The sequence below is a fragment of the Phlebotomus papatasi genome, chromosome 2, assembly GCF_024763615.1.
Source record: "Phlebotomus papatasi isolate M1 chromosome 2, Ppap_2.1, whole genome shotgun sequence".
Taxonomy (NCBI): Eukaryota; Metazoa; Arthropoda; class Insecta; order Diptera; family Psychodidae; genus Phlebotomus; species Phlebotomus papatasi.
This window is the reverse complement of record NC_077223.1, coordinates 19,852,906-19,864,708: the sequence shown is the minus strand read 5'-3', so window position 1 is coordinate 19,864,708 and position 11,803 is coordinate 19,852,906. Positions and strand designations below refer to the sequence as shown.

At 35.2% G+C, this 11,803-nt stretch overlaps 1 protein-coding gene across 7 annotated transcripts in view; it reads right to left on the bottom strand.

Moving 5' to 3' along the window:
* Positions 1–572: 572 nt before the first annotated feature.
* LOC129802985 (uncharacterized) overlaps positions 573–11,803 on the bottom strand; it is a 101,357-nt gene continuing 90,126 nt past the window's right edge. For 2 of the 7 annotated variants that reach the window (XM_055849256.1, XM_055849257.1), the window contains exons 12-13: positions 5,099–6,811; positions 573–764 (exon numbers count right to left, since the gene is read on the bottom strand). In XM_055849256.1, the coding sequence (XP_055705231.1) occupies positions 652–764; positions 5,099–6,811 (1,826 nt within the window). In that variant the 3' untranslated portion in view covers positions 573–651. Of the gene's footprint in view, positions 842–1,017; positions 1,832–3,151; positions 4,125–4,393; positions 6,812–11,803 lie in introns of those variants that run through there. The other 5 variants (XM_055849253.1, XM_055849255.1, XM_055849259.1 and 2 more) reach the window with 4 other exon arrangements.

Genomic DNA, 11,803 nt, shown 5'->3' with positions numbered 1-11,803 from the left:
AGTTTTGAAAAATACTGTGAATATTCTGGAAATATCTATTCAGATTATTTTCCAAATATTCTGCAAATATCCTAAAAATATTCTTAATATCACGAATATTGCACAAATGTCTGAAATAATTCAAATATTTTGCAAACATTTCGAATATTTTAAAAATTTTACAAAAATGTTGGTAATACTCAGATTATTTTCCAAATATTCTGTAAATATTGTGAATATTTTGGAAATATTTATAGTACTTTCCAAATACCTTGAAAATACTGTGAATATTTTGGAAATATTTAGATTATTTTCCAAATATTCTGCAAATATCACGAATATTTTCTATTTTTTCCCAAGCATTGTGAATATTTTGCGAATATTGTAAATATTTTGTCATTATATCGCGAATATTTCGCAAATATCTAAAATAATTTAAATATTTTAAAAGTATTTTGAATATCTTGGAAATATTCAGATTATTTTCAAAATATTTTGCAAATTATATAACGAATATTTTGCGAATAGAGCAAAAATTTCAGCAAAAGTGTTTTGTTCCAGAGTGAAATGCCCCTTGATCTTATGCAAATTCTAACTTTCCTCAGTCTTCTCCGTAGCATTTATTCTGTTTTTTTTTTATTTTTGCATTTTTCAATTAATTTAAATAAACGGTTAATGGCGTGTCGATGTGTCAAAGGGTGGCAGATGACTTGGTCGACTATATGGTACCTGACCACAATTGCCATCTGGCTGCTTCGATAGTTGATCACTGACTGGAAATCTCTCTGCAATGTGACAAAACAGAAATATTTCGGTTTGTTTTCTTTTTTTTTTGAGAGCTTTTTTTTTTAAAGGGCTCCACCTACAAAGAGAAGGAGAAAGAAGAGAACAGAGCAAATAGTTGAAATTAGGTTGAGATACACAAGATGCAAAAAAAAATATTCGCAACAGTCATCAATCAATCAATATCCATATAAAAACATCACAAGTAAAAATAGATTTTTGTTTTTGGAAAGAAAGGAAATAAAACAACAAAAGTCCAATTTTGTGCAATTATTAATTGTTTTTTTTCTCTCTTTGTTTCCATTTTTCTCTCTCTATACATCATTTTTTCTTCTATTTTTTATCTCTTTGTTTTTATATGCACATAGAATTAAAATAATCATTTTATACTATATTTTTTTTTAGATAGATAAAAAAAGAATATTTACAAATTAAACAGATATTCATTTCTCTTACAATCATCATCTTAACTACATAAAGTGTAAATCTAAATTTAAAAAAAAAATATTACAAGAAGATGAGGGGAGAGAATGAGAAAATATTCCATTAAAAATCTAGCAGATTATTTTCTTTCAATTTTTCCAATTCTCCCTCCCATGCTCCTTTTCTCACTACAAAAATATTTCTTTCTTTCTCTTTTTTTTTACTCCATTAGCATCCACTAATATCTATACAATAAAAAGAAATTGATTATTTTTCTTGTCCAGCAAAAATACCTATTTATTCGTTATTTTTTTTAACTCTTTTTATTCATTTATTTTTTCATACTCTCTCACTCTCTCTCGTTCGATCAAAAGAAATAAAACAATAAACATAATTATCAGGAGAAAAAGGTTTTGAGAATAGTCAGTCTCGATAAATAAGAAAAAAAAAGAAACATATTCATTTCTATATATTTGTTCATCGTCACAATTAAATTATTTTCAAATAAAAATCTTTCCTATTCTTTTGCAAAACAATTACTTATGTAAAAAAAAAACAAAAATAAGTATCTTTTCACTTTCTTTGTGAAGAATATAAGAACGTTAATTGTTTTTTTCCTATAGAATATTATGTGTTGGTGAATATTCTTAAGTCAGAATTATTTTCAGAAGAAGAAAGATAAATTCACTAGAATTACTTGTTTGTGCTTAAAACTACTTTCACACGGAGATTGTTCTAAAGATTTTTTTCATCATATTTATAAATCATTATTAAATAAAAAAACAGGGTTATAAAAAATATATATAGAATAAAAAGTTAAAAGAATCACATACAATTACAATCGGACCTTCATAGGAATTCGGATAAAGATTATCAAGAAAAACTATCAAACAGCGCCATCTGTTGAAAAGCGAAAACTGCTAGAACGCGATCAAAAATTCTAAATTTCAAACCATAATGAAGACGACTTAAAAAAAATATTAATTTTTCTTTTAGACAACTTTAAAATAAATTAAATCTTTAAACTATCTCTCGCATATGGCTCAGAATGAGTTGCCGAGGATCTCAGTGGCGCAATAGCCAAGACCTCTGACTCGTGGGCGCATAGATCCCCGGCTTGACTCACAGTGTTATAAGTTCGAGTTCCGCCCGGTACAAAGATCTGAATGTATAGAAAAAAATATTTTCGAAAACTCTTTTCAAAAACTCAGAGAACATGGAAGAAGGATCCACCCTGCGAAGAATGCGTTCCTGGCCGATCTATGATCAGAAGATTCTTCCAACACGAGCACGTTTTTTAAGATTACATTGTAATAGGAATAAAGTATCTTCTCGATACGATTAATAGGGTAAAATAAGCTAATTCAAAACCTGCTCCAATTGGAGATTTTTCGCTGCTCCAAATGGAAACGTCACTGTTTTTATGACAAATACAGTACTAAGTTACTATATTCATAAATGTTCTATACCTCAGTTTCATTATTTAGTTAATTTTGCTCCAAATAAAGCGAAAATCCATTTAAATTCACAAACTTTAATTTGTTAATTTCTCAGAAAAATTAAAAGTGTACCTTTTCACCGTCGAATTTTTCATCGATCGACCATGCTTTCCAATGAAAAACACAATAAAGTGACTGTTGTTTATTCGTTTTGTTTAACATTTATGTCATATTTCTTACTAATTTCAGTTAAATTAAGTGATAATTTTCATTGTTAACGGTACGTAAAGTTTTCAAATGAAATAATTACCTATTTCGTGAACAAAAAGAGTTCCTCAGAAGTGTCTGCAAATGCTTCAATAGGAAACCCCGGAAATATGATTTTTTTTGGAGAGATGTTCGTATTGTTTTAGATGGGAAAGTACTCAATAAAGTTTTGGAAACCTTTCGTCGCGGTTTAACTTATACACTGTTTGTCTCCAATTAGAAAATTTCCCTTGTCTCCATTTAGATTAATTTATTTCCAATAGAAGCATTTTGCACTTTTGTGTTTTTTTTTTGTATTTAAGTTGTATATTTAAAGAATTTTCACTAAACAGTAACATTCCAGAAGAGTCAATGAGCAAATTTATGTAATTCTCTTTAGAAAAAAATATGAGCTTAATGCGTTGAATCTTGTGTCAAAGTTAAAGCCTCTGGAAATGGTTTTGAATTAGGACATTTACCCTAGAAGATAGACAAGTACATTTTGATTAGGTAACCAAAAATCCCAAATTGTTAACTGAGTTTTGCAGAGAAAAACTCAGAGAAACAGAGAAAAACTTACACTAAAAATGATCGCATAGAGAAAATGACCATCAAAGGGCAAATTACTGATTAGGGCAGGGGCCTCTTGACATTTCAGTTTTCCATACGTTTTTGCATAGAGACACTGAAGACTATTGGCAAGTTTTCTCCTAAAGGCGTCTACACATTGGGAGCAATTTTCGTCAAAAATTGCGTTTTTGACAGAAATTTGACGTTTCCCCCTACAACGCTGCAGGGAATTTCCTTCAAAAAAGCAATTTTTGACAAAAATTGCTCCCAATGTGTAGAGGACATAAAGAGAATTGACTTATAAAGTCTGATATATTTCGAAATCGTGCATTAAAAGCTATCTAAAAATACATTTTTCATAATGTTCGCCGAAATAATACAAGAACTACGAGCAAATTTGTTTTAGACACGGTGCAATAGCTGCAAAATTTTTACAAGGAAAAGTGAAAAATAGCTTCACTTTTTATTAGGCTTGATGGGCCCCTGGATTAGGGTTACCAGATGCTATTTACAGGTTTGCAAAGGATAAACCACAATTTTGATCTCTCTACTTAAAACGAGCCGGGAGTAGCCATAACAAATTGAAAACAGAACAATAAAGACTAAAAATATTCATCGAAAAATCTTTATAACAATCTCCTTGCATCTTTTTTTGTGTTTTCTTGTGTCTGCATTATGTATTTTCTTGTGTAAAAAAAAAATATTTACTTGCAAAACAACCTATTGTAAAATTATTTTGGTACATTTTTTTTAAAGTTTTCTCGTGTTAAATAAATAAAGAATTTATAGTTAGAAAAAAATATATATGGAGAACAAATTATTTAAATCACCAATGAAGCTGTATATCATTTTTTTTTGTTTTATACATTTTCTCATAATATGAGAAATATTTTCTTCTTTATATATAAAATATTTATATATTTATATACAGTAGACTCTCACTCAATCGGCTCTTTTTCAATCGGGCGACAAATTTTGTTGACAATTTTCACGTTTAATTATGAAGGTAATTTGCTCAAATTCGCTGTAGGGGAAAGTGCCCATGCTTGATACCATTGGAAGCTTCGTAATGACAAAATTTTCTATGATTCACAATAAATATGTGACTCATCGCAACCATATTTTAAAAACTATGGAAAAGTGGCCAGTTTTTAAAATATACTGCGGAGTCACGTTTATTGAGAAACTTCGGAAAAATTTAGTCATTACGAAGCTTCCAATGGTATCATGCATGGGCACTTTCCCCTAGTTCTTCCTATTTTATCGTGATTCTTTATAATTGAGCGCTTTTTGTGGAATTTACAAAGGCTTTGACGCTCAATTCTATCGATAAACCGGATGACATTTTGCCGCATATTCCCGATTGAGAAAGAGAGTCTACTGTATGGGAAAAGATAATTTTGAATAAAAAAACATAGTAGCCATATTTAGTCATTGCCAAAGTCACCCCCATCAAATGGCATTTGTTTCTCTCTGGACATTGGCGGCTTTTTTGCTGCTACTGATATCACTGTCAGTGGGAATTGGAGTGGCAGTTGAGGGGGAATCAGGTGTTTTGATCAGAGGGATTTTATTGGTATTTTCCAGTGTCGCCAATGGGGATGCCTTGGATGGGATTGAGGGTGACTTTGGGTGAATTGAAATGGTATCATCCTTACCTGTTTGCTGTGCCTGTGCCTTATCTGCTATCTCAAGACTATTGCTACCATTGTCAGTTCCCCCACTTATTTTAGCCACCACCACCCCATCGGCTGGTGGTGTTGGCACTCTACTAACACTTCCTGTCTCACCGTTGTTCGCGGCTGCAGCCGCTGCAGCTGCTGCTGCTGCTGCTGCTGCATCTGCTGCGTTTATCTGATTGGCCGACTGCGATTCGACCTTTTCGGCTCCATTGCTCGTACAAGTTGCTTCCTTGTCACTTCCCCCTCCACTTCCATTTTCCCCTTCCTTCCCACTCATTTCGTCAGACGACGAATTGGCACCATTTTCCACCGGATTCCCACCAACCGGTTGAGCTGTTGGTGTCGTCTGTCCACTATCACCATTTCCACCCGGTGGACCATCCGTCACCGGTGTTTGCTTGCCCATTATGCCACCAGGGGCGCTGGTGGCGGTGCAATTATTGGGCGTCGTAACTGGTGCCATTTGTGGACTTTTTGGTATCGTGAGACTGCTCGATGTCATGACACTATTATTACTAACACTTTGTGGCTGAGATGATGGCCTAGCCGGCGTTGGATAGTGCCCAACTGTCTGCTGAGCTGACGTCACAGCAGCAACTGGAATAGCCGATGAACTCCTTGGCATTGGTCCACTCGAAGTCGACACTGGCATGGAGTATCCCCCATAAACTCCAGCAGATCTCTCTCTCTGTTGCTGCTCCCGATCCACCGTCAAATTCACACTGTGCTGACTTGCGCTGCCCAAATTCAGCGCTCCTCCCGGTGATCCCGTACTACTCAAATTCAAACTCCCACTGGCCGCCTGATGCGCCAGCAAACTCGGATGGGCAGCCAGAGCAAGACTCGTGGGAACAACCCCAAGAGCAGCTGCCGAAGGATGGAGACTGGGATGAGTGACAGGAACAGCTGATGGATGTCCCAGGGGAAGATGATGAGACAGATTCAAAGATGAATGAACAGAATGTGGAGGCATCGGTGGTAGTCCCATGCCAAGATTGAGACTCATTGCTGCATGGGGACTCTGACGTTGCGATGACGTATGATAGGGCGATAACTGAGATATGGAGTGCAAGGAGGATTGTGGCGGTGGCCTTAAGCCCATTGTCAACGATGCCAAACCCGATGGACCCGGTGGCAACAATTGCCCAAGTAAATTGTGCGGCATATTCCTCATGGAGGGATGAGTGTACATCTGAGGTGGATAGTGATGAGAAGCTGCTGCTGTATGCAACCTTTCTCTTTCCCTAGCAGCTTCTCTCTCCTTCTCACGCATCTCCCTTTCCCTCGCCTCCTTCTCTCTCTGTTCCTTCTCCCTCTGTTCACGCTCTCTCTGTTCCTTTTCCCTTGCCTCCTTCTCCCTCTGCTCCCTCTCCCTCTGCTCCCGCAATTCCCTCTCCTTCTCCCTCTGCTGCATCTCACGCTCACGCTCTTCCTCCTGCCGTGCCAATCGAGCCCGATGCTCCTCTTCCTGCTTCATACGCTCATGGAATCCCGGCACTCCTAGGCCCAGGGCGGCACCTGTCGGTAGCATACCGTACAGATGGGGCGCATAGGGGGAGGCCAGGGGTGAATAGAGGGGATGGGGATGAGCATGAGGATGATGCCCAACACTACGGAACATACTCTGGATTCGCTGATCCAGATACAATTGCTCTGGGTACTGCAGGGCAGCCGGATTGAAGAGGCTCCCTAAATTTGTCCAAAATATTGCACATTAGTAAAGGAGAACAAACAGTTTGTAATTTTGGACACTTTGAGGATAAAGTTGGACAGTATAAATAAATTGATTAAAATTATAGAATTTTTAATGTAGAGTAACTTGGAACTTTGCTGATAGTTTATCGTCTTTGTCTACTCGAAAATCATTCATTCATTATCGAAGAACAAGAGAAGTGGCCGAAATTGCAAGCTGGGCGAAATTTGGTACAGTTACCCTATAGTGCAGAGGCGTGCAAGAACCGTTGAAACCGAATAAACGTCAAATGAAACATCTACCTCAAAGGTCAAAACGCTACTATAACAAACTTATTTTGACGTTAATTCGGTTTCAATGGTTTTTGCACACCTCTGTATAGTGTATCATGTACATTATGTACATCATGTACATTATTATTATTATTTTTATTATTATTATTATTATTATTATTATTGTATTCCAGATAAATATCACTGTGCGACAAACTTTAGGTTTTTGTGGGTGTTTCTGACGAAAGTGCCAAAACTTGTTAGAGGGTCATTTAGATATGTCAAATATGAAATCCGTTTGTCCGGGTCACGTCTGGATTTTTTAATATATGCACTTTTAGTTTTTTGCGGATTTCTAAAATTCAAAAATTTATATCTCCGGTCCTATTTATCCGGTGGTAGTCACATAAGGCTAAAATGACGCGTAATTTAATCCTCTATAACTCTTGTGAACATATCAAGAACCTACGATGAAAATAAAGCGTATTTTTTTAAAGACTTTGAAAAAGTACACCCAAAATTGTGCATTTTTCTGTGTTTTTTCCGTCTTCTAATAATTCTCCCACTTAGATAGAACATTTTATATGCCAACTACTATGCCTAAAAGTGAGTACATTTAATATTCTTTCATATCTTTTTAGTTTGAATTTTCTATCTTAATTCGTTTATTCACAATAATTTATTGAAAATAAAGTGTATTAAAATGTCTTATTATATATAAATTTATTGGTATCTTTGTCTAACCTACTGAAGAGCATTCTCTTTTGCACTCTCACTTACACATTTCATATAAAAAGAGGTGAAATGAAAAAAAGAGACGTAGGGGAAGGGCTCATCATTTTGTCCAGATTCTTATTTTGGACACTTTGAGGATAAAATTGGACACTAAAAATAAATTGATTAAAATGATGGATTTTTATCCCAATATTTGATGAATAATGAATTCTATCTAAATATTTGTTCTTTTTTGGAAGATTATAACTCTAAATACGTTAAATTTTGAATATGATTTGAGTTAAAATTGCTTTGTTGAAAATTCAGTGTTAGCAATTGCTTAATAATAATAATAATAATAATAATTTATTGATTGATGCCCAGGTTACATAATATAACAAACAGGACTATACAATATATCTTACGAGAAATATGACAGAACTTTGTGTTTGCTTCAGTCTTATTTAGCTGTGGTGAAGTACTAACAATGTTTCTTCGCTTTTTTTTTTTGAGTGATATTATTGAATATTCATTGAAAATTGTGTTGATTCACGTTAGTGGTGATTTGTACATTTGACCTGAAGAGAGATTTGCCTTGTGAATACGATTTTTCGTGTGAAAAATGGGGAATTTTTTAAGACATTTACCAGTGAGGTGATACTCCTTATTTTAGACAAGTGTTTTTTTCTCGAAATTTCGTGAACTTTCAGCTTTTGCTATGACTAGTTTGGACAAATGCCTGGAGAAACAAAGGAGCATCATCTCTACGAAAGAGATGTAGCGAGAAAAGCCTTAAAAGGCTCCCGGAAAGGCCAGGGAATGAGCGAATCCGCACGTACTTGGAGTACCGAAGTCAACTCACTTTAATGAATGATCTGGAAAGCTTCTGGGCTTCTTGTGACATTCTACGGTTCCTTTACATAAATAGGAAGAGGACTTGGTTAGATTGTTTCATTAAATGAAAAACAATGGGCATCCTGTTGAGGCGGATTAGCTGTCCAAATTTACAGCCAAGTCGTCCAAATTAATAACCAAGTTGTCCAAAATTCGAGTCAAATTCACCTCTACATATCAATTCATTTTTAAACGTATTAACACTAATTTTAGTAAAAATAAGACGATAAATAGCTTGCTAAGTTTCTAAACAACCCTTCTGAAAAGAGAGTAACAGAAAAGTCAATTAGTATCGAAAATATCGCACTTCAAACTTGGAACATCGATGCTTACAATTATGAGCCTTTACCCTATTTATTTTTAAATGATATCAAATATTTATTGAATATTCAGTTAATTTTCGTAAACATTGATTTGTTCATTAGATCTGAAAGGGACAGATAATCCTAACCGGCATATGTAGGTGAGATTCTTAACGTGAGCTAACTCGGAGTGCATGCAAATTCGATTTAGAGCTGAAATTGTGAGTCGCCATTCAGTTATCTTGAATCAAATTCGTAAAATTATACAAATTTTGTATTTAAACCAAAATATCAAGGATTTGGATGAACTGGCACAAAAGTGATATATGGGTGAAATGTAGACCAGAATATACTCTATAATTTTCCTATAGAATATGATCTCATCGATTACTCAGAAGCCAAGATAAGCGAAGTTTTTTGTTTCTTAACTTGTTTTTTCATCCAGAGTGCCCCAAGTAGTCATTTGTTGAACTTCAACTATATCAAAGAATTGTTGTATTTTGTGGGACTTTCCATTTAAAACCACATTTTAAGTGTCTTGGTGGAGTAGAGGCAGTCAAATTGGCATCTGAGTGATTTCAAAGCGTTATCATGGGAAAAATCAATTTTTTCACACTTAAACGGCAAAATCGGAGTGATAGCGTAGTCTGATCGGAAAATGATGTATGGACGAAATGTAGAGACAAATGTGCTCTATATATATGTCGAAGTAATCATCAAAATCGGTTCAGCGACAATCAAGATAATTGAGGTTATGTGATATTGAAATTGGTTTTTCGACTGTGGCGCCCCTGGTGTTGGTCCCACGAAGTTCAAATATTTTAGAAAGTTGTAGTATTTGGTGAGATCTTTCGTTTAAGCCCTCATTCATCAAAATCGGTCAAATAGAACCGGAGATATGATTTTTTGAATTTCGTGAACTTTGACCCCTCATATCTCCGGTTCTATTGAAACCACAGCGCACATACGCACCATTTTGGAAACGTCCTAGACTGGACTACAACATACTAAAATTTCATTAACTTGCACAATGCCGTTTTTGAGAAAAGTGACTTTGAATTTCGATGAATTTTGACGCTATCACAGCGCCACCTGTGGTGAATTTTTGAACTTCCATCTGAAAGTGCTCATCGAGACGAAACCAAAAAGGTAAAATTTAGGTCGCTATGTTAGTTAGAACCGGAGATAGAGGCCGGTCAATGTTCGAACTTTGACCACTTATAGCTCGGGTCAGGGGTTATGGATCGACTTAAGGTTTTTTTTGTTTGATAGGTATAATCAACGGCTACAACATACTAAAATTTCAGCCCGATGCACAATGGAATTTTTGAGTTATTTAACTTATAAGATTTAAATATTTTCTTTTTAATAATAGCGCCCCTAGCGGTGGTTTTATGAACTTGCGATGTTAGAAGGGGAAGTGGAATTTCACGAGAGCTTTCCAAAAAGTCCTCAATTTTTAAATTCTGACAATTAGAACCGGAGTTATGGCCATTTTAAGAAATTTTTTTTGGACCCTTATAGCTCGGATCAGGGGGGTCGGGGGACCTTAAGTTTGGTATTGATGGAAAGCCCTAAGGCCCAGCTATAATATACTAAAATTTGAGCCCGCTCGATGCCATAGGGGCGGAGCTATTGAGAAAACAAAAAAAGGGGGGTCTTCAAAATGGCGGAAGGAGGGGTGGGCGGTGGGGGGTCAATGCACCAAGTTGCAATTTTCACCCGATATATAACCTTTGCCGAAAACCGCAAGTCGATATCTTTTTTAGTTTGGGAGCTATTAAGCTCCAAAGAGCGGCCGGCCGGCCGGGAACGTAAATTAGCCACATATATATTCGTGATCAGGAAGTGCTGAAACACATTTTGGCCAAGTTTGAGGTCGATCGGACGACATGAAATTTTGTTAGGATTATAGTAGGTGAGATTGTTAAGAATCTCACCTAATACGCCTTGTAAATCACGTTTTTCGTGTAAAAAATTCACAATTTTGTCAAAGCTTCACCATTAAATCTATGTTTCTAATTTCGCACAGTTGTTTTGTTTCTTGAAATTCCATAAGTTTTTCATTTTTGTGAAGGCTGGGTCAAACAATGCTCAACGAAACAATGAAGCATCAACTCTACGAGCTAAATGAGCAAAGAAAGTGAAGAAGAAATACGTAAGTCTGCGAATACTTATAGTGTAGTAGACAACTCTATCAATTCAATTAAAGGAAAATTTCCAGGATTTTTTTTTAGACTAAAAAGTTGGCCAAAGTATTAAGTGGAATGACCTGCAACTTGATCTACATTTTCCGTTTACTCCTCCCTGTCCTTTTTTATTCGAAAACAGTTTATTTGGTTTATCTCGAACACACGTCGAGCAACCCTTTTCTTTTTTTGATTTTTCGTTTCAAAAGGTGTCTATACAGAAACTTCTTCATATATGACAATGTCTTTAAGGTGTTTCATTTTTGAATTTTTCAAGGTTAAATCTTACGTAACCATGTTTTCTGTTGTTCAATTCGAAAATGGCTTCAACGACATTTTTCAATTTTTGGGTAAATGTTGAAGATTTCTAGGCAACAAGTGCGCCTATGTAAACTCTGGTAAAAATACAAGAGTCAAATTGACCCTTTTCAACAAAAATCGATCATATTTGATCCTTTGAAAGGTTCACTTGAATCTTTTGAAATTTTGTGTGCATATTTATCACGACAGATTATGTTTTATAGCAAATTTATTACCCTTATCGTATTTCTCTCATCTGAGCGAACACTAAAGATGACTTTTTCATTGTTTTTATTCATTTATTCGAATAAATTGGA